This window comes from Balaenoptera musculus, chromosome 11 (genome assembly GCF_009873245.2).
Source record: "Balaenoptera musculus isolate JJ_BM4_2016_0621 chromosome 11, mBalMus1.pri.v3, whole genome shotgun sequence".
Classification (NCBI taxonomy): Eukaryota; Metazoa; Chordata; class Mammalia; order Artiodactyla; family Balaenopteridae; genus Balaenoptera; species Balaenoptera musculus.
Window position 1 is genome coordinate 67565904 of NC_045795.1, and position 22465 is coordinate 67588368.

General features: G+C 49.6%; 1 protein-coding gene and 1 long non-coding RNA gene across 5 annotated transcripts; one reads left to right on the forward strand and one right to left on the reverse strand.

Annotated features, from left to right (window-relative positions):
* Positions 1 to 1102: 1102 nt before the first annotated feature.
* On the reverse strand, positions 1103 to 13437 carry LOC118904150. Of its 2 annotated transcripts, none has more exons than XR_005021939.1 (3): positions 13343 to 13437; positions 12699 to 12944; positions 1103 to 1259 (listed from the first exon to the last, which is right to left on the reverse strand). It is a non-coding gene; the product is annotated as an uncharacterized LOC118904150 (long non-coding RNA). The 2 variants fall into 2 exon arrangements; XR_005021940.1 differs by lacking the exon at positions 1103 to 1259 and adding an exon at positions 8233 to 8453.
* Positions 13145 to 20700, forward strand: GLYCTK (glycerate kinase). Of its 3 annotated transcripts, none has more exons than XM_036870008.1 (5): positions 13145 to 13226; positions 15873 to 16288; positions 16520 to 16671; positions 17262 to 17437; positions 17700 to 20700. In XM_036870008.1, exons 2-5 carry the CDS (start codon positions 15912 to 15914, stop codon positions 18564 to 18566), a joined length of 1572 nt encoding a protein of 523 aa, XP_036725903.1. In that variant the 5' UTR covers positions 13145 to 13226; positions 15873 to 15911; the 3' UTR covers positions 18567 to 20700. The 3 variants fall into 3 exon arrangements, with proteins under 3 accessions (XP_036725903.1, XP_036725902.1, XP_036725904.1); XM_036870007.1 differs by lacking the exon at positions 13145 to 13226 and adding an exon at positions 15299 to 15390; XM_036870009.1 differs by lacking the exons at positions 13145 to 13226; positions 17262 to 17437 and having other exon boundaries at positions 15600 to 16288; positions 17700 to 17869.
* The last annotated feature ends 1765 nt before the right edge of the window (positions 20701 to 22465 follow it).

Below are 22465 nucleotides of genomic sequence, written 5' to 3' on the forward strand. Positions count from 1 at the left end.
AAACACTGATCTTTTTACTGTCTCCATAGTTTTGCCTTTTCCAGAATGTCATCTAGTTGGAATCATGCAGTATAAATATATCTTAAAAATTGTACTCATCCGAATACTTGGGAATCAATCGCTACCTGGCAACATTATGTGTGGAGAAAGTAAAGGATGTCTAGCTGTAATAATTATCTTACATACATATACATTTTTATTTATACACATGATCTCACTTGAGCCTCATAACGACTCTATGAGAGGCAAAAATGGAGACCAAGAGAGGTATTCCAGCAGCAAGTGGCAGAACCTGGACTTGTCTATAGATAATTATGTGTATATGTGAAGCTGTTACCAAACTCAGGTTTGGCTGCTCACTGCTTAAAAGCCAGTACTCGAGAGACTAGAGATGGTTGGAAAGGGAAATGTTGCTTTATTCAGGAGGCTGGCAACCTGGGGAGAAGGTGGACCTGTGTCCCAGAACCAACTCCAAAGATTCTGCTAGGCCATGAAGGTTTTAATTTTTTTTATAAAGGTTTTCTTTTTTTTTTAATTTATTATTTATTAATTTATTTGGCTGCGTTGGGTCCTCATTGCTGCACGCGGGCTTTCTCTAGTTGTGGCGAGCGGGGTCTACTCTTGGTTGCAGTGCATGGGCTTCTCATTGTGGTGGCTTCTCTTGTTGCGGAGCACGGGCTCTAGGCACGCGGGCTTCAGTAGTTGTGGCACACGGACTCAGTAGCTGCGGCTCGCGGGCTCTAGAGCGTAGGCTCAGTAGTTGCGGCGCACGGGCTTAGTTGCTCCAAGGCATGTGGGATCTTCCTGGACCAGGGCTCGAACCCATGTCCCCTGCATTGGCAGGCAGAGTCTTAACCACTGCGCCACCAGGGAAGTTCCTAGGCCATCAAAGTTTTTAAAGAGAAAAGGGGAAATAATCTCAGTTCATCATTAAGGTAGGGGGTCAGATTCTTTGTCACTTTCTGCTGTGTGCAGACTCCCCATGATCTTCCTTTAGATGCTATCTTTTTTTTTTTTTTTTGGCCATGCCATGTGGATGCGGGATCTTAGTTTCCTGACCAGAGATCTTAAATCCCGGACCAGGGATCAAACCCATGCCCCCTGCAGTGGAAGCGTGGAGTCTTAACCACTGGACTGCCAGGGAAGTCCCCTTTTAGATGCTATCTTGTTCATGTAGTTTGCTTGCAGGATTACTGAAGGGAAGGCTGGGGAAAAGATCTAGTCATCTGTTCATTATTCTTCATTTTTACTTCTTTAATCTAAGAAAAGAGTCAATAGATTAGGCAAGGCATTGTGTGATCAAAAGACTTAAAAGGTGTGTTTGGGCTGGAGGCTAGTTAAGCATGGGGGGCATCTGGTGTAAAGGTTAGTTAAAATATAGCTTTGCTAAAGTGACAAGACAAAAAGCCTCCTGCAAAGAGCTGCTTCCTGCACAGAGTTGCTTCCTGCAGACAGTTGCTTACAAAGCTAGACAGTAAATGTGCCGAGATAGAGAGGAGGAGGTGGGAATTGATTGGGTAAGTAGACATATCTGAACATATGTGGAGACATGTGTGGACCAGCAAATAGATGAGGATATGCAAACATTTGTCCCATAATCATGACCTCTTGTCTGTCTGTAACTTAGGTCTCAGGATGTGGCTGTGTTTGAACTTGAGCTCAGAACTGGGTTCTGTCTCAGTAAACTTATTTTACTGTTCAGCAATAAATCAAAACCCCATTGTCCCCTCTTATCAGTCACCTAGTTACCTGGATTCCAGGAAAACCAATCCCAATGCTAGGAATTAGCTCTAGCACTTGGCATCAGTGGCAGATAATGATTTATAAATAACTTCATATTTTGTATAATTGTTCTCATGTGCTGTCTACAAAATAAAATTGCTCTTGCTAAGATCAATAAAGATCTTCTGGTTGTCCAATCCAGTGGTCACTTTTCAGTGCTTTCCTTCCTGACCCTATCTATGTCATTAACAGTCTTGATCATTCTCTCCCTGAATCTTTTCTCCATGCTTCCCTTGACATCATTCCATTCTGACTTTCTTCCTGCCTGTCTGGACACACTCCTACTCTCTTTCTGCCTGTTCTTTGGCCACTGTATGGCAGACACTACTGGTTGCCTAACCAACAGTTTTCTCCTCTTATTCCTTTCTGATGAATCCTGATTTTGTCCAAGACATCCTCCCTTCTTTGAGTGGCAATGCTTTTCCCAAGAGTTAAGCCCAGACCTCTGAGATAAAACCTGATTAGTCTAAACCACTGGTTCTCAAAAAGTGTGGTCCCAGGACCAGCAGCATCAGTCTCACCTGAAGAGTTCCAATCATCAAAAATTCAAATTCTCAATATTCAATATCCTGTGATAAACCATAATGGAAAAGAATATTAAAAAGTTTATACACACACACACACACATCTGAATCACTTTGCTGGACAACAGAAATTAACACAACATTGTAAATCAACTATAACTCAATAAAATTTTTTAAAAATTCAGATTCTCAGACCTCACGCTAGACCTACTGACCCAGAAGCTCTGGGGATAGGGCCCAGCAATGTGTTATAAGAAGCTCTCCAGGTGATGCTGATACAGGTTCAAATCTGAGAACTGCTGGTCCAAGTCAATCACAATGAGTGGTCTTGTTCCTCTTCCCAGTGATGGTATCAGGCATGCACATATGATGACATTTTTGCCAATGAGACATGAGAGCAAGTCTGCTGGGGGAGGTGTCTTGGAAAGATTTCTTTGCTTCTAAAAGAGGTAAAAGGAAAAGATGCTCCCTCTTCATCTGAAAGACACTGTTGCGCTGGATGTGATGCCTGGGAGTGCTATAGCCAGGCTGGACCATGAAGAGAGCAGCCTAAAGGTAGCAGCAGGTTGAGAATGGCAGAGCAGAAAGATGGACAGGGAATGTTATGAGTCGAATTGTGTCCCCCCTAAAAGATATATTGAAGTCCTTACCCCCAGTATCCCAGAATGTGACCATATTTGAAAATAGGGTTGTTGCAGATACAATCAGTTAAGGTCATACTGGAATAGTGTGGTTCCTAAACCAGTATGACTGGTGTCCTTGTAGGATGAGAGACACAAAGAAGATGGCCATGTAGCAATGGAAGCAGAGATTGGAGTCTGTCCTACAGGTTTCAGAGGGAGCACGGCCCTGCTGACAACTTGATTTTGGACTACTAGCCTCCAGAACTGTGAGACAATAAAATTCCATTGTCTTAAGCCACCCAGTTTGGGTGACTTTGTTATGACAGCCCTAGGAAACTAACACAGGGTCCTTGTGATCTATACAGCTAACCCTACAGCCATTCTACCTTGAGATCACTTGTTACGTGAAATAACAATTTTTCCTTATTGTTTAAGCTAGTTGGATAGGGTTTTTGTTTTCTTTTTTTTTCCAGCTTTATTGAGATAATTGACGTAACATTGTGTCAGGTTTAAGGTGTACAACAGGATGATTTTTTTTAAAAATAAATTATTTATTTATTTATTTTTGGCCCTGTTGGGTGTTCGTTTCTGTGCGAGGGCTTTCTCCAGTTGCGGCGAGCGGGGGCCTCTCACTGTCGCGGCCTCTCGCTGCGGAGCATGGCTCCAGACGCGCAGGCTCAGTAGTTGTGGCTCACAGGCCCAGTTGCTCCGCAGCATGTGGGATCTTCCCGGACCAGGGCTCGAACCCGTGTTCCCTGCATCGGCAGGCAGACTCTCAACCACTGCACCACCAGGGAAGCCCCAACAGGATGATTTGATACACTTATACAAAAATGTGAAATGATTACCACAATAGGATCGAGATTGGCCCATTTGTTAAATTTCTACATTTCATGCTGCAGTTTAAAGTGACCTAAACAATATATCTTCTTTCCAAAACTGAGGACTCCTTACGAATTCCAATTCTTTGAGATAAATTTCTGAGTTAGAATGCCCAGTGGGGCTTCCCTGGAGCTTGAATAAGTTTGTCTGGGAGGAAAAATTTTCCGTTCCTCCCTTCTAGGTTCATCCGCTGGTCTAATAATTACATTGACATAAGACAGAGTAAGTAAGTATCAAATTTAATTACATAAGTATGTACAGCAGCCCCACAAAGACAGACTCAAAGGCAGTCAGGTAATTGAGGCTTACATACCATCCTGAGCTAAGGAGAAGGGGGAAGTGGTCTGGGGCTTCAAAGGGGAGGAAGACAATTCACAGGAAGATGAGAAGAGCAAATGTCTGGTAAACAAAAGCTTGTCATGCCACACAGGTAAGTCTTTCTGATATAAAAAATTATCTCTCTCTTTCTGGTACAGGTTCCCTATCTAAATTCTCTTAGACAGTTAAGGGAGAGGTAAAAAGCTTTTCTTGAATCTGCTGGGTCTTAATTGCCTTCAACGCAAAACAATCCACATGTGAAAGTAGCACATTTTGGGGTGGTTTTCTGCTACCCCCTCAACTTTCTACACAAGCCCTCACAGTAACCAGAGTCAGGTGACTCTCTTCTTTGGGAAAGCTGTGTGTGTGTGAGCTTAACTGCCGAAGTGGGAAAACAGAATGTTGGAACACAATCCCAACCCTTGGTAATTTTGTATAACATGTTTCAATTGCCGGTTCACATGTAACCACTTCTTACCTGACAAATTGTTTGACTTGCTAAATGAATGCTTCATTTCACTTACCACCAAGAGGAAATAAACCCTGGCCATGAGCAGAGGTAACATTTTACATCAAACAGAAATTACAAAAACCTCTTCTGTGGAGTTATAGGCATCCTCAGCAACGGTTTTATTTATTGAAACACATTTTCTATTTTTTGTTGGTTTCTTGGCTTTTTTGGTTTGTTTTTTTCCTTCTGATGATGGAATTAATATATGCTTAAAAGGATTAAAAATTTTTAAAAGTTTTTTTAAAAATTAAAAAAATTAATTAATTAATTTTTGGCTGTGTTAGGTCTTCATTGCTGCGCACGGGCTTTCTCTAGTTGTGGCGAGCTGGGGGCTACTCTTCGTTGTGGTGCGCGGGCTTCTCATTGTGGTGGCTTCTCTTGTGGAGCACAGGCTCTGGGTGCGCGGGCTTCAGTAGTTGTGGCTCAGGGGCTCTAGAACGCAGGCTCAGTAGTTGTGGCACACGGGCTTAGTTGCTCTGAGGCCTGTGGGATTTTCCCAGACAAGGGCTCGAACCCGTGTACCCTGCATTTGGCAGATGGATTCTTAACCCCCGTGCCACCAGGGAAGTCCCAGAAGGATTTTAAAAGATTAGAACATTTGATTTTTTTTAATTAAAAAAAATTATTTTTTTTGCAAGGAACCCGTGGCTGATTTCATCTAATTCACGCAGCCTGTACCACTCCTGAATTACATACTGTGCTCACTTTCCCCAAGGAGTCAGCCTGTGTAGGACTCAAAGTGTGGCCTTCAGATACTGAGTTAGCCAGCCAAGCCTAGGGTTTCGACGCCCCTTGATAAAGAGCTCTTCTGGGCCAAGCAACCAGGACATGCCTGTCATAGAAGGGGCCTCAAACTTTCTCATTACAGCCTCAGTCCTGCCCGGGACTCAGTGCCACCTCTGCCTCTCCCAGGGTGTAGCACGGCTCTCCTAGTGTCTGGAATTTCAGAGAGGTCCTGAAACTCCAGGACCAGGAGGCCTGGTTGAAAGGACAGCATCTTTCCCTGGTAGCAGGACCGACTACATAATTTGCAGACCCAGTACAAAATAAAACAAATTGTTAAGAATTTACAAATTCCTCCTCAACAAATTGTTAAGAATTGCAAGACAGCAACAGCAGAATATTCAGCACTTAGTGCAGGACCTTTCTGACCTTGGTTCTCTGTGTGACTGCGCAGTTCACACACCCGTGAAGCTGGCCCAGCCACAACTGTGAGCCTTTCTACGTGTACTTTATTATTATTTTTTTTATTTTTGGCCACACCGCACAGCTTGTGGGAATCTTAGTTCCCTGACCAGGAATCGAACCCTGGTCCCCTTCAGTGGAAGCGTGGAGTCTTATCCACTGGACCGCCAGGGAAGTCCCTTTATGTGTGCTTTAAACACATCATTTATTTAATGTTCTTAACCCCATTTTAAAGATGAAGACTGAGAGGTTAAGTAACTTTCCCAAGGTCATGCAGTTAGTAAGCGATTTGAGTCTAGATTCACACTCTGCTTCTGAACTGGAAAGCTCCAGCTCTGTTTCCAGGGCAAAGGGTAGATAATCTTCACATTTAACAAAGTCCATTGTTGGTAAACAATGCCTTCTTGTTCTGGAAGGACGGGATGGAATCTTCCCTGATAAGCCTAGACTGCCCACAGCCAGGAAGAACTGCCTAAAGCCACTGCCTCTAATACTATAAAACTGTTTCAAAAGGCTTAAAAACCCTTTCTGCCGCTCCGACCTCCCTTGTTCACAGCCCTCATCAGTCACAGCTGAGCGGCTTCCTGGTGCTTGTTTGTATTCTCCCCCACCCCTCCTCCCAAGAAAAATAGCTCTAGGGTGTTTTAAAGCCTTTACTTAGTACAGCTCCACTCCACCGCGCCTCCAGACTGCCTGACCTTCTCCCTCCCGCTGAGCAACCCTCCACCGACATCTTCCTTCACTAGAGCTCTGGGTCCCCCGGAGCACCCCACCTTGGGCCTGCCCTGGAAAAGCATCCAGGCTTACAGAGGCAAAGGTGGGGTGGGGGAGTGGGGAGGTGGGAAAGGGGGCTCCTAAAAGCTCACTTCAGAGATGACTCTGGCAGCCCCCCAAGGGAGTTCTTCCACTCCTCTGTGAGGCATCAGGGGCTAAATGGTAGGGAAGAGGGGACTGAGTCCCCAGGTACAGGATGTCAAGGACAAGGGGAGGGAGTCCACGGAGACCAGGAGCAACCCCCTGGGAAGGCCGCTGTCTCCAGTTTGGAGTTGATGACAGACACCCTCTGACTTATCTCAGGTTTTGCATTTAAAAAAAAATCAGAGACTTGCCTGGTGGTCCAGTGGTTAAGATTTTGCACATCCACTGCAGGGTGCATGGGTTCGATCCCTGGATGGGGAACTAAGATTCCCGCATGCCATAACTAAATTAAAAAAAACATTTTAAAAAGTCACTTTTCAATTTTCACAGTGGATTTTAACGTGGCAGAACTTTTTACAGGTTCTGTTATGAAGGCACTATAATAACTCACAATGCTTTTCAGATTAAAGTAACCAAACTGAGTTCACCTTATTGAAGAAAAGTCTGAACACATTCATATTCACTATTTTTATTTTTGGTTTTATATCAATATTACATCCCCTGCTGGTCCTGAATTCTTACTATCATTTGTCTCTGTCCAGTCATAATTAAAATGCAGTAAAGGAGGGGGACCCCAGCCAGAAGCCACGTGAACTGATGGAATAAAAATCTGCCCCGCCACAGAAACCCAAGACTGATGCTGTTGCGGCAAAAATAGAAATGAAGTTTTCCCTCTCCTGAGAACAAAGAAAATAAAGGGAACAGTGAACAGGCTAGAGAAGAAACATAACCTGGCCTGAAAGAGTTAATCACTCCTAGTTTTATTTTAACTGTTACTAATCTGTAGTGTCTGTAACTAGATTTGTACTTCACAAAGCTAACCTATCACTCTTCAACATTGTGTGAATTACATCCTGCACTCCCTTGTAGCAAATCACCCCTTGTAGCTGTTTGCATTTCGGAAAGGTCACAGGTTGATAACCCAGAGACTAATGGACCAAATTACCGGGTTGCCTGACACAGCAGTGACTGTTTTGAAATAATGCAAGAAGAAGAATGCAAGACCTTCACCATTTTGATCCTTATCACTCACTTCAGACTAAGAACTCCCCCTATAAGAATCCCTGTAACTCCCCAGGGAAGGGAGGCACAGTTCTTGAGGCACTAGCCTACTGCGTCTTTTTTTGCCTGGCAAACAAAATAAAAAAGCCTCTCTATTTCGTTGTCTTTTAAAATAAATTTATTTATTTATTAATTAAGAAATTTATTTATTTATTTTTGGCTGTGCGGGCTTTCTCTAGTTGCATCGAGCGGGGGCTACTCTTCATTGTGGAGCACGGGCTTCTCATTATGGTGGCTTCTCTTGTTGCAGAGCACGGGCTCTAGGTGTGCTGGCTTCAGTAGTTGTGGCACGTGGGCTCAGTAGTTGTGGCACACGGGCTTAGTTGCTCTGTGGCATGTGGGATTTTCCTAGAAAAGGGCTCGAACCCATTTCCCCTGCATTGGCGGGTGGATTCTTAACCACTGAGCCACCAGGAAAGTCCCCTCTCTATTTCTTATCTTACAAATCTCTGTCTCTGTATTTTTATTTGGCATCGGTGCACAGGAGACCAAGATTTTTGCAACAATGCAAAGAATTGCTTGTGGAAGCTACTTTCTGCTTCATGCTCCTGCTTCACGATATTGATTAGTGCACAACACTCTCCTGAGTTTGTGAATACACACAGCAAAATGTTCTTCACCTCTTCAATGTTGTTATATACCTGTCAACTGAAAAAAAATGCACAACCTAAAAGTCGAGAGTTGTTTTATTCGGTGGACATACTGAGAACTTAAACGTGGGAGACAGGCTCTCAGACAGCTCTCAGGGACTGTTCCCAAGAGGTAGGGGAGGAGCCAGGATTTATAGGAGTTTTTGCAACAAAGACCAGTTAGTGGGAACATCAAAAGATTGCTGTTAATTAAAGAAAACCAGACATCTCAAGTTAAGGAATTTAGTGCTTTTCTATGTATGGGAAGATGCAAAGTCTGGCTCGTTGAAATCATTCCTTTGATATGCACCTCAGCTATTTGGGGCCAGTATCCTATGTCTTCTCATCCTGAGTCTCCTCAGGTTGCACTATGGGGGTGGGGGGTGGGGGGGTGGGGGTGGGGTGGCTGTAATGCGGTGGTTTGATGGCTGCAACATCCTTTGTTTACTGATATGGTAGTGGCATTCTTAGTTCACACTATTAGCCACCACTGGAGGACAACAGGACAAATGTCGATAGAGAAGTGGGTGCTTTTGGGGTATGACTGCTGGCTCTGCTGTGCTGATGACATGGACTAACACCTCAAACCTCCTCAGGCATCTGAAACCTCAAACGGCAGCACATCATCTGTGATCATCTTCCTTAATGAGCAGGATTTATTTATGGCAAAGTTCCAGGTCAGAAAGCCCAAGATTTAGCACCATTCTCCCAAATTTGCACCGTTCACTACCCCTGGTGACCCCCTTGAGCTTGTGTGTGGGGTAGGGGGATATTTCAGACTTACGGGGACCTAGTACTTTATCCACGATGAATTCCTGAGATTCATCACTGTTAGTGGGGATGGGTGCCATTATTGCCACCGTAGACTAACAAAAAATGCACAACCTAAAAGTTGAAGTTGAGTGTTATGTTTTATTCAGTGGACTAAACTGAGGACTTAAGCCCAGGACACAGCATCTCAGATAACTCTGAGAGACTGCTCCGAAAAGGCAAGGCGGGAGCCAGGATATAAGAGTTTTTGCAACAAAGACCAGGTAGTTGGAACATTATTAATTAAAGAAACCCAGATATCTCAAGTTAAGGAATTTAGCATTTTTCTATGTATGGGAAGATGCAAGAGTCTGGGGTCACTGAAATCATTCCTTTGATATGCACCTCAGCTATCTGGGGCCAGTGTCCTGTGTCTTCTCATCCTGAATTTCCTCAGGGTGCACCATGGGGTGGGGTGGGGGGCCTGCAGTGTCTGATGATTTGATGGTGGGCATTATTTTTCTATCCTGAGTTCCCTCAGGGCTCACGGCTGGGGCGCCTGTAATGTGATGGCTGGATGGCTGCAACATCCTTTGTTTACTAATATGACAGGAAATATTTTTCATTCACACCACCTTTTCCTGGTCACTGACTACCCAACATCACCCAGAAATGACCTCTTCCTTTTTTCTAAAAGGGAACCTTTAAATTAAAGCTTACCCTGAATGAATCAATTCAGTAAACCTTCCCCTAATAGGGTACGAGTAATGTACCCCAATCCATAGCCTTCTTTCCTTTGGCTTGCCTGAATAATGAGGAAGGCTTAAATTCTACTTAAATGGCCTTTTCAACAGTCTTTTTAGTCATAAAATAGTCATGCTACAAAAAGTAGCATGTACTTAGCCTTAATAATATTAGAATTTATATTATTTTTAATGTCTGTTTAGAAGTACTATAACTTATTTGTATAAATTCTCTTATCAATGGATGTTCAGATTGTTTATACTCATAAAATCTCTGGGCTGAATATCTCTTCATGTCCATTGAAGGGGATCAGAGTATGCCACCCCCAAATATGCCACTTTGGCATAAGAATTATTTTGAGTTGAAAAAATATGAGACACAGCAGATGCAGGAAGGGCTCTGTGCCCTCCTCCTTTTAACCTAAAAGCAGGACAAATTTCCTGTGAGTGTTACGGAGCAAGGACTCCTGTGTCCACGGCGCAGAAAGCCAAACTCTGATAGAGGGTGTTTGCAGCAAAGTAAGGGGTTATTGCAGGGCGCCAAGCAAGGGAGTGGGAGACAAGTCTCAGATCCAGTCCATCTTGGTCTTTGAGTTGGGGGTGTTTTTAAAGGGAAAGAACAAAGAAACTGGGATTAATTATCGTCTGGGATTAATTATCGTCTTGGGACATTTCTATGACATTTTGTAATCATATTTTGGGGAGACATGATATCTCTGGGTTACAATTCTCTGGCCAGGTGGTTCATGGCTTGGGGGCCTATTAGCTCATCTTGCCCTGGAGAAACAACCTGAGTTTGTATGTTAATGATGATATTTACAACAGCAATTTTTGTACATCAACTATGTTATCTACAACAGCAGTTTTAGTCATCTGACTCTGGTTGATTAGTGTTCAGTTAGCAAAAGATTGCGGTCAAAGGGGACAAAAAAGGGATAGAGGTCAGAAGGGACAAGAAAGGGAATAAAGTTTTGGATAAAGAGATTAATCATAAACTTGGTAAGGGAACCCACTTTTGGGGGGCTCAGTTTCATGAGAAAGGCACCCTCCCCATACTAGGAGGTGGGGAGCCAACGCTGAGGTGAATATTCACAGACAAATATTACTTCAGCAATCCTTATCTTCCATTAGTTTCCCTCATATATTTACCTTCACACAATTTACTGCCCTGAGAAGCTCAAACCCCTTTTGTCTCATCACATCTCCAAAAAATATCACTCTTTGTTAAAAATAGTACATAAGCTCTCAGGCCTAATGGCTTCTTTGGAGTTTTCATGTCATTTCTGTGAGGCCCCTCCTATCCATATGAAATAAACCTTATTCTGTTGTTAATCTGTCATGTGTCAGTTTAATTTGTAGGGCCTCAGTCAATAAACCTAAGAGATTAGAGGAAAAAGTTTTTTTCTCCCTTATACCATCTTTGTCCACATAACCAATTATTTCCTTGGACTGAAAATGCCTGTCATGTTTGACACTGATACTTATTGCCAAGTGTACAAAGACTGTAGACATATTCATGCCTACTATCAAGGTATGTTTAAGCATTCTAATGTGCCTAATTGTTTTCTTAGACCCAAATCCCACTGCCTCATGAAGTCTTCTACTCCCACGCACCAGCATCTCTTTCCCTTTTGTGCAATCCTTTCCACCTAGGGTCTGCAGCACTTTGTAGCTGAGCATTTCACTGTTTTCTTGAAAAAAATTTCTTTTTTGTTTTTGGCCGAGCCACTCGGCTTGCAGGATCCCAGTTCCCCAACTAGGGATCAAACCTGGGCCCCGGCAGTGAAAGCGCCCAGTCCTAACCACTAGGCTGCCAGGGAATTCCCACCGTTAATTCATTAAAAAAAAAAAAAAAATTCCGGCTTGTATTTGTGCCTGGTCCTACGCAAGGCAGTGGAAATACAAGTATTAATTAGACCAAATTACCACCTTCCAGGAGCTCACAGTCCAGTGGGCATCTAAACCTTGTTGTTAAATGCATATTGTGAGTAGCTGTGGGGTGGGATGGGGATTAAAAAAATGGATATAATTAGTCTCCTGTTAACAACCTGACAGAACAGCACTGGCACAGTAAATGGTGTCTGTTTATGAGTCCCTGGGACTAAATAATGAGAGGTGCTCAAATTTACACTCCCCACCCCCCCAAGCGCGAGAATGTAATTACAAAAGCAGAGTAAGTTTCCCAACTAAAAGTACCACTGCTTACTCATCCCAGCAGCTAGAGCATTTGGCCCACCTAGAAGGTACTCAGGAAATGTCTGTTGAATGTTGGAGAAATGAATAAATGCATGGATGGATGAAGACAGCTTACTATAAGCAAGGAAAAACTGCAATTTTAAGTATTTACAATCTCCCCACGCCTAAAAAGGGCAGATCCTCCTGAAGTTGCCTTTGTTTTGATGATGGGGTGGGGAAGCATTTGGGAGAAGTTGATAGGGAATGAAAGGTCCTCTATTACAACGGGAAAGAAAAATCCAGGGAGACAGCTAGGAAGGGGGGAGGAGGAGTTCTTGACAAGAGCAGAGCATGGTTTGGAGAGGAAAGGGGAGATGTGGCAGCTACTAAAAAGAGGAGGTGGGGAGAAATATGTTTTAAGACCTGTTGTGTTATTTGTGATCTTCCCAAGAAGACATCAGGAAAAACAATGTACTCTTCTGTGTCTTTGTGTCTGGTCAGGACTTGTCTTTTGAATGTGGGAAGGTATCAAGCCAGGCCCAGCGTGAGAGCAGGGACAGTGTGGGAGGCCCAGGGTCCTTCGTGTTTACACGCACCTTGTGTGTTCGAGAATCACGGACTAGAACTCTCTTGCTGAGTCAGAGCTGTGATTTGGTCGCTCACGAGAGAAGGCGGGGAACACGAATGAATTGTGGAATTACAGCGATGAGGAGGCACGGGGATGACTTCATCTGGCCCCAGGAGGGGTGTGTTGTGGGTAAGTATTGATTCTCAACCTGTTTGCTTAGTCCAGTGCCTGGCACCTAACAGGAGGTCGGAATGTATCTGCGACTGGTTGAATCCTACAGAATAAAGAAGGGGACGGATTATAGAAATCGACGATTATTATCCCATTGTAGAGGTGAAGACACCGAGTCCTGAAGGTGACTCCAACCAGGCCTCCGGGCGGTCAGGGCAGAGTCAATACCCTAATCGCCGTCCTGACTCCTGCTGCCCCCGGCCCCCGCTCCCCACGGCCTCCAGCCACAGGCGCCCCACCCACCCCATACTTCCGGATTCCGCTCCGCCCCCCAAAGCACTTCCGGTCCCCGGGGCTGGAAGACGCGGCACTGAACGGTGTTGCGGTAAGTCCGCGCAGCGAGGGCCCGCAGAACCACTGGGCCCCGCAACATCGGGCCCAGGCGTCAGCGGGCCCTTATTTCTCGGACATTACCCCGGACGTTACGCGGCCGCCATTTACCTCACGAAAGCCAGAGGCTCCGGCTTGAGGGTGACGCCATTTCCGGGGCTGGGCGGGCAGGCGAAGGCCGGAAAGGGCTCCAGCCTCGCTTTGTGGCTGGGAGGAGTCAAGGAGGGTCCGCTCGGTATTTCCGGGTTTCTTGCTGGAGGGCCGGGGAGTTTAGGAGAGGCGGTGTCACAAGTAGACTTGCTGGATTTGGCAAAAAACGAAATGCAGGGCGTCCAGTTAAACTTGAATTTTTAGATAGACAACAAATAATTTTTTAGTGTAGGTATGTCCCAAATATTGTACGGAACGTATTTACATTTAAAAAATTCCTAATTTATCTGAAATTCAAATTTAACTGGACGTCCGGTATTTTATCTGTCTACCTTACTCTTGGGCGCCCCCTGCCCTGGGCTCTGATATCCAGTGGCAAAGCTGGTATCCTCTAGGCCTGTATCCATCAGAGAAACAGGTAACAAATTTCTCCCAGACTGTCAAAATCAGCCATCGCTACCTAAGCCGCTTTCAGCGCCAGTCCTAATGGACCAGCCTCACGAGCCCCCGGCAACAGCTGGGCCCATTTTGAGTCCCCGTGGCAGCGCCCCCTGTGTTCCCTTTCACAGCTGGAGTCGGGCGCGGTTTCTCTTCTCTTACGGGAAAGCTGAGCTCCATGTAGGCTCAGTGGCCAGAGGCTAGAAGTTGCCAGGTTTTTTGAGTGTGGGATAAAGTGATGTTTGGAGTCCAGATTTTCTTTGTTAACAGTGGATAGCTTCAGGACTTCCCTGGTGACACAGTGGTTAAGAATCCGCCTGCCAATGCAGGGGACATGGGTTCGAACCCTGGTCCGGGAAGATCCCACATGCCACGGAGCCACTAAGCCTGTGCGCCACAACTACTGAGGCTGCGCTTTAGAGCCCACGAGCCACAACTACTGAGCCCACGTGCCACAACTACTGAAGCCCGCACACCTAGAGCCTGTGCTCCACAACAAGAGAAGCCACTGCAATGAGAAGCCCACACACAGCAACGAAGACCTAACACATCCAAAAAATAAAATTTAAAAATTAAAAAAAAAAAAAAAAAAAAAACAACAGTGGATAGCTTCAGAGAGCCCAGGGATGTCAAGGGGAGAGCATTAGTCTCATCTCACCTCTCATTTTGCTCATGAGACCCGATGAGAGAAATGGAGCTGTCCCTGTGGTAGAGCTGGAGCCTGATTCTCAACCTCCTTCCCCTGCTCTGTCCACACTTGCTGCTGCAGTCAGCTGGCAGCATTTATGGTGGGCATTTATTAAAGTAATGCCTTTTTACAGATGAGCTCTTTGGGGCTTTATTGTCCCTAAACTCCGCTACAGCCTCTTGACCTTCACCTTAAAGCTTTTTTAGCCTTTACTGTGCCCAGTGGGGAAAATGACTATTTGGCCTCAGCTGGGGAAGCCTGCCCTTTGCCTACTCTAGCCATGCTGCTCTCACCCCTGTGGGTGGTGTGACCCAAGACTTGTTATGTCAGAGCCAAAGGCATGTTCTTGGCATGGGTGGGTCTGACCATGTAGGTGGAAGGGCATCCTTTTCTGTCTTGCAGATTGGGCCCAATGGTACATGGGGTCATGTGGCATCTAAGGACTTCTTCAAGGTTCTACTATGAGCCAGGCTTTGCTGCCACTTCTGATTTGAACCTGAACCTGTTGCTGGACTGACCCTGAGTGCTGGGATTCTTCGGGCTGTGTGCCCCGAGGATGTGCCTGGACCTGCCTGTCGGTGTCCCAGCAAACCTAGAGCCTCCCTACACAGACCTAGCCTTTCCAGGCTCCTCAGCCCAGACCCATGAGCTAATGAAACAGAGCAGGCTGTGCGCTCTAGAGCCCGAGAGCCACAACTACTGAAGCCTGCGTGCCTAGAGCCCATGCTCCGCAACAAGAGAAGCCACTGCAATGAGAAGCCCGCGCACCCCAACAAAGAATAGCCCCTGCTCGCAGCAACAAAGACCCAACACAGCCAAAAATAAAATAAATAAATAAAAAAAAAAAAAAAGAGAGAGCAGGCTGGAGGTCACTGGGCTCAAGGTCAGTTGGTGGGACAGCCAGCAGCTTTGTAGCAACAGAAGTGGTAAAGAGGCAAGGAAGGAGTGCCAGAAAGGGGCGTTGCCCCGGGCAAGGCTCAGAAGTGCAGGGGGTGGAAAAGGGGTGGGGTGGCAGCCCACTGATAGTAATTTCTTCTTCTAGGAATGATTAACTCTCAGCTGAAGGGAGTGATCTAGGAGGAGGGCTCAGCTAACAGGACCTCTGGACTCTGAGCAGAGTGTCCAGAGGGCTGGCGTGAGGCCTGTGGAAGAGGAGGACATGGTTGGGTGGCAGGCCTGGGCTCAGAAGACTGGAGTGAGATCAGGCAGCTGTGGGCCTTAGGAAATCTCCTCGGACTGGCAGATGGCCCATTCTTGCAGCAGCAGCTGTGGGGTCCACTGGATCTGAGCCCTCAGAGCCGTGGCTGTGGGGAGCCTCCTGTCTCTGGCCTTGCAACGGTCTAACTAGTGCTTTCTTCCTCCTAGGCAGCCATGGATGCCAGGTGGTGCTGAGAGCAGTGGGGCATGGCTGCAGCCCTGCAGGTCCTGCGTCACTTGGCCCGAGCCCCCTTGAGCCCACTCCTCTGGGGGGGCCCATTGGCCCGGCTGGCCAGTAGCATGGCCCTGGCAGAGCAGGCACGGCAGCTGTTTGAGAGCACTGTGGGTGCCGTGCTGCCGGGCCCAATGCTGCAGCGGGCACTGTCTTTGGACCCTGACAGCGGGCAGCTGAAGGTGCGGGACCGGAGCTTTCAGCTGCAGCAAAACCTCTACCTGGTGGGCTTTGGCAAGGCTGTGCTGGGCATGGCAACTGCAGCTGAGGAGCTACTGGGCCAGCATCTTGTGCAGGGCGTGATCAGCGTTCCCAAGGGGATCCGTGCTGCCATGGAGAGTGCTGGCAAGCAGTAAGGAGCCTTGGGGGGCTGCTCCTATCTGGAGGGGAACCTGGGCCCAGACTCAGGCTGGATCGGGGCTTCCTTCCTTCACCAGCTTCCATTTTCTTCTGGGACTGGCCTGGCTCCAGGGTGGGTGTCAGTGGGTGTCCTTTTTAATGTCCCCTTCACCTGTACATCTGGGAAATCAGGTGCGAAGAGGAGCCCACCCCACATCTTGCTCTCCGTTCTCTCTCCCCTGAGGGAGATGCTGTTGAAGCCACACAGCCGTGTCCAGGTATTCGAGGGCGCAGAGAACAACCTGCCGGACCGAGATGCCCTGCGGGCTGCTCTGGCCATCCGGCAGCTGGCTGAAGGCCTCACAGCTGATGACCTGCTGCTCGTGCTCATCTCAGGTGTGGGTGCCAGATTGGCTCAGGACAGTGTGTTGATGGGGGGTGGGGGTTTCCAAATATCAGGCCTGCAAGAAGCTGTTGGTCTGAGCTCCCAAGGTCACAGGACAAGGGAGCAGTAAAGAGCCTGGATGGCTGACTCCTTGGTGGCCTCCTGTGAGCTGTGGGGTCCTCCCCTTGACTGACCTTGTTGGATAACCATGAGAGGGCACCTCACTCAGGCCTTGCAAGGGAAATGTCTCTGTTGCTGCTGTCTGTACCGTTGTCACCTGGGGCTAGAACCCTTGTTTCCAGCTCCCTCAGAGTCTCCACCCTCGTCCTCTGCTATCTCCTCTAGGTCTGCTGCCTTTTCCAAGCTGTTAAGGAATAGTTCTTCCAGTGTCTGCTGGGACCTGGGCTACCCCAAAGCAGGGTTCAACCTGGGTGTGGTGACTGTGCACACATTCACTATATGTCCACACGGGGGCACCCTAACGCCTCTTTCTAGCCTCCCCTTTTCTACCCTAACATGAGCACTGACTGCCTGCTCCCCCCAGTGGGGAAGTCCCTTTGTCATCCATCCCCTCTGCCCCGCGTCTTCATTGTCTCTGCAGGTGGGGGCTCGGCCCTGCTGCCCGCCCCCATCCCACCTGTTACACTGGAGGAGAAGCAGACACTCACCAAGCTGCTGGCGGCCCGTGGAGCCACCATCCAGGAGCTGAACACCATCCGGAAGGCCCTGTCCCAGCTCAAGGGTGGGGGGCTGGCTCAGGCCGCCTACCCTGCCCAGGTGCGTGGGTCTCTTCTTCCCCAGGCAGCCCTGGGCTGGTGGAGCCAGGCCGACATGTGCCAGGGAGATGAAGGGCAGAGGCCTGGTACAGGAGTCCACAGGGCTAGGTGTTTTGCACACCCACTTGGGAGGGGTTAGAAGTGGGTGAGGAAGTGCACTGGGTGGTGTGAGGATGTGTGGATAGGTGGAGGCAGTTTATCCTCACGGGCCCTGGGGCAAGGACCAGGTGGGACTGAGCCTTGCCTCTGCGACCCCTCCCCAGGTGGTGAGCCTGATTCTGTCAGACGTGGTGGGGGACCCTGTGGAGGTGATTGCCAGCGGCCCCACTGTGGCCAGCATCCACAGTGTGCAAGATTGCCTGCACATCCTCAATCGCTATGGCCTTCGTGCTGCCCTGCCACGTTCTGTGAAGACTGTGCTGGCTCGGGCTGACTCTGACCCCCATGGGCCACACACCTGTGGTCACGTCCTCAATGTGATCATTGGCTCCAATGCACTGGCACTGGCCGAGGCTCAGAAGCAGGCCGAGGCGCTGGGATACAGGGCTGTGGTGCTGAGCACAGCCATACAGGGAGATGTGAAAAGTGTAGCCCAGTTCTATGCGCTGCTGGCCCGAGTGGCTGGAGCCCGCCTCACCATGCCTGGGGCTGGAGCCTCTGTGGAGGAGGATGAACAACTCTATGAACTGGCGGCTGAGCTCCAGCTCCCAGACCTACAGCTGAAGGAGGCTCTGGAGGCCGTGGTGGGCACTCGGGGCCCGGTCTGCTTGCTGGCTGGTGGTGAGCCCACAGTGCAGTTGCAGGGCTCAGGCAAGGGTGGCCGGAACCAGGAACTGGCCCTGCGTGTTGGAGCAGAGCTGGGACGGTGGCCGTGGGGGCCTATTGACGTGCTGTTTTTGAGCGGTGGCACTGATGGGCAGGATGGGCCCACAGAGGCAGCCGGGGCCTGGGTCAGGCCTGAGCTTATCAGCCAGGCCGCTGCCCAGGGTCTGGACGTGGCTGCCTTCCTAGCCCACAATGACTCACATACCTTCTTCTGCCGCTTCCAGGGTGGGGCACACCTGCTGCACACGGGGCTGACTGGCACCAATGTCATGGACGCCCACCTCCTGTTCCTGCAGCCACGGTGATATTGTAGGTCATGTTTTGGGAACCTAGAGGAGGCCTGCAGGGCAGCGTCCTGGAGAAGACCAGGTTTGGTCCCCAGGGCCTTACCAGGCGTTAGGGCCTCTCCTCTCCTTGGCCCTAGCTACATGGTTGGCCCTCACACCTCCAAACCAGGGCCTCTGCTTTGTGTCCAACTCCCCAACCAGACAGGCAGATGGGGGTTCTCTTCCACCCCTACTTTCAGCCATGGCAGCAGGTACACCTGAGGACCAGGACGAGCCCCCCTAGGCCAGTTTGCTGCTCCCAGTGTTTTCCCCCAGGCAGCCCCTCTGCTCAGCTCCTGAGCCTGTTTCTTCTGTGGGGTGAAACAGGAAGGACTGAAAATAAAAAGGACCGCACTACGGGTTCTCAGTGCTTCTTCCCTCACAGCAAAGGTTAGCGGGGAGCTGCCGGGAAGGGGAATGGTGTTGGGCAGCAGCCCCTGTGCCAGGGCCCTGCAGGAGTTCTCTGTACCCATCTCTGCAGGGCACTTGCTTCACTTAAACAGGAGCTTGGGAGGGTTGAGCGTGGCTCCCAACACGCTCAATGTGGGTGAGCAGAGACCCCAGGGAGGACAGGCCTAAGAACTTTAGTCTCTGACGTCTGGGTGGGACTGGCCACTCATCCAACTGTCACTCTCCCCTGTGGCACCCCTGCTGAGATCTCTCCACCCTGTGATGTGTGCCTCGCTGGGCACATGCTTACTGCCTGCCACCAAGGACTTCCCTCCCTTCTGTCTTTGGACAGCCCTTAGACAGACTGTACTTTCTTTGGTTGATAAACCCCTGTTTATCCAGGGGTTACCCCCAGCCACACAGGACACTGGGTGTTGTTTCCTTGTGCCAGACCCATTTTCCCAGGCTGACCCACTCCCTGCCCCCAGATCCTTTAGCTGTTCCTCTGGGAACACAGTCCAGTTCCTGGTGCCAGCCTGCAGTGGGGGTCTCCAGTGCTGGGATGGTGGGTCAGAGCAGTGGTGGGGTCCAGCAGCCCCTCTCCCCTTCTCCTGTTACGGCTGGCTGGGAAGAGGCCAGTGGGGAGGGGAGCAACAGAGGAAGGGCTTCCTTAGCCAGGCTAGCAGACTGCACTGGGAGAGGGTGGGGCCGCTGTCCTGGCTCTCCTTGGGCCCCCTTATTCAGTGTTCGAGCCCTCCGCTGGCTGCCCCCGCCGTGCGCCACGGCTCCAATCCCTATATGAGTGAGCAGTAGAATCACATAGGAATAAAAAGCCATAGAGAACAGCGAGGCTTGGGGCTGTTCCTGCTGGCCCCCTTCTCCACCCCAGCCGTGCCCTCCTCTCTGAGGGTGTGAGGCGCTCTGGGCCAGGGCTGGCGTGCCCTGCTCCTGGGAAGAGCCTCCCTTCTCTACTTGGGCTCTAGACGGTGCAGCTTGCAGATGGTTCCTGGTGGGCTGGGGATGGGGAGGGAAGTGAGCAGGTGAGCTGGGTTCTGGGGTCCAGGGAGATTTAGGGGAGAGGGGAATTCACACCCCTTTGTGATGCAGGGGCTCCATTTCCTTCTGTCCTGGTGGGAGGTTTCTTCCGGCAGGGGTGGGGGTGTCATAGTCTTAGGGGCTACTGTCCCCACATGGCTGTGCCTGTGCCCCGGTGCTCCTCTGGCACCCTCTGGATATGCCCTGTCCCTGCTTCAGTCCTTGCCCTCGGGGGCATGAGGATTAGCACTGGGTGTCAAGTTCCCAGCAACAGCAGGATAAGAGGGTTGGGGCTGTGGCAGAGGGCCTGTCTGCCATGTCCCAAGCATGTGCATGCATGTGTGTGGTGGCATGTGAGCACGCAGGTGTTGGTGTTGGCATTGCAGGAGGGGGAACGCATCAGTGTGTGTACACGGAGATCCTCAGTGCGGGCTGTGCTGTGCTGCTTCCTGTGCGCATAGCTGCTTACACACCTGCTGAGGGGTGAGTGAGAGTGGGGTCTTGCTAGAGTCTCCCCCTGGCCACCTTGGCCCCTGCCCTGGGCCTGTGTTTGTGGGGGCTGGAGGCCAGAGGCTGGATTGGGCCTAACCCATTAGATTTGCCCATTTGGTAACCCCAAGATGAGAAAGGATATATTTGGCTGCAATCTAGATGAAAATATGAGATAAAGCCTACATGGTGAGTGTTCTGTAGGACTTATTATTTGCTCCATAAATGTCAATTATGGGTCATAATAACTGTTCCCGTCCTGTGGCTCTTGGCTTCCGTCTGTCCCCACTTGGGTTCCTGCTGCCCTCGTTCCCACCTCATCTCCATCCCCAACAGCTTCCATTCTCTACACTTGGCATGAACTGAGAGCAGCTGGGCAATGGGCCTGGCCAGCCTTTAGGTGTCTGCCAATCCAAATCCATTTGTTTTATAGCTGGTGAAACAGAGAGGGAAGGTGGCTTGTCTGGGGCTGCACAGCAAGTCTGCCACAGAACCAGAATGAGAGCCTGGTTGGGACGTGCTTGACTATCCTCTGCCTACCCTCTGGGGCTTAGAGACCCTGGGGCCTGTCAAGGGCTCAGCCAGAGCCAGAGATCCACTCCTGCTTCCCTGCTGCCCTGCCAAGGGCTTGGGGATGGTGACCTGACCATGGCTGGTCTCTTGAGGGATCCTTAGAACAGATTTGTCAGTCCCTCTTGGCTTAGATTTCACAGCTCCATTGTGTGTGTGATTTGGCAAAAAGCCACATGCGGTGGGTTTCCACACAAAGGTGTGTGCCTGCATCTGTATGCACATCTGTGTGTGTGCTCGGAGACGTGTAGGCGTGTGTGTCCAGTTCAACCCACAGTCACTGAGTGGGCCTCAGAGCCATGCTCTGAGTTGGGTGGGGGACACACACAGTTTGGTGTGGTTAGAATGTTGGGGAGACGGTGATGCAAGTTCAGCAAGGAGGCCATAAAGGCTGGCAGAGGCCAATTGGCAAAAGGCCTCGTGTGCCTGGCTGAAGGGGTTGCACTTCACACTGACAGTGGTGGCAGGCCCCACAAGGAGTTTTGGCAAGGAGTGATGCCAGGAGGCTGTCTTAGGACTTTGATGCTGAGGCCATCCTTACCATGGGGGTGGGGGGGTGGGTGGAAGAGTTGCGGCATGTAGGAGAGAGGTGCATCACCAGGCCCGGGAACCCCCTCCCACCTCCTCCCTGCCCGCTCCTCTGTAGCCTCATTCCGGCAGCCTTCAGCCAGCCCAGGCAACCCTTTGGATGCCCACTTTGGAACCAAGTTTGGAAGCCCTGGCTCAAACACCCCTGGGAGTAACCTAGCTCCTCTGTTGCTGGGAATGCCATCAGGGCATGAGGATTTGTGGGGCAGAGAGCCTGGGCAGCGAGTGGACTTTGGTGAGCATAGGCACCCCACTGCATATAGGGTCTCACCAAGGTGGCAGTTAAAAGACCTGGAAGGAGCACTGGAGTGGGAGTCGGGTCCTAGGTCCTTATCTTGGCCATGCCAGCCTCCTTTCTCCAGGCCTTGGTTTTCCCCTCTGTTTAATGGGGACAACATCCTTATCCTGCTTACCTCTTTGGGGAGGTGTCGGCAGCAGATGGATGTAGGTAGGAAAGCTCTGTGGAAGGGGGTCAGGGACAGGGGGAGAGAAGGGAGAGGTATTGGCCTCTTCCAAGGAGAAGCTCAGGGAGTTCTTGGCTCAGGGAGGCCCCTTCTTCCAGGCAGGGTCGGGGTTGAGCCGGCGAGGTCTTGGTGCTCACTGACTGAGGCCGAGCGAGTGACTACTGCCCTCTGGCACTGGACTGGCACTGGCAGGGTGTGGTATTTGAGTCTTTAATGGCTGCTGGGGTGCACAGTGCCATGGGAGATCACAGAGCCAGTGGGGGGGATCAGCTGGAGCTAGAGTAAGCTGACTCAGCCTTCGAGAGAGCCCCTCAGGGCTTAGAAAAACAGGTGGGGCAGCCT

Coding starts and splice junctions, on each gene's coding strand:
- GLYCTK (XM_036870008.1), top strand. CDS start 15,912: ATGGCTGCAGCCCTGCAGGTCCTGCGTCACTTGGCCCGAGCCCCCTTG. Junction 16,289..16,519: donor ATGGAGAGTGCTGGCAAGCA/GTAAGGAGCCTT, acceptor CTCTCCCCTGAG/GGAGATGCTGTTGAAGCCAC. Junction 16,672..17,261: donor GCTGCTCGTGCTCATCTCAG/GTGTGGGTGCCA, acceptor TTGTCTCTGCAG/GTGGGGGCTCGGCCCTGCTG.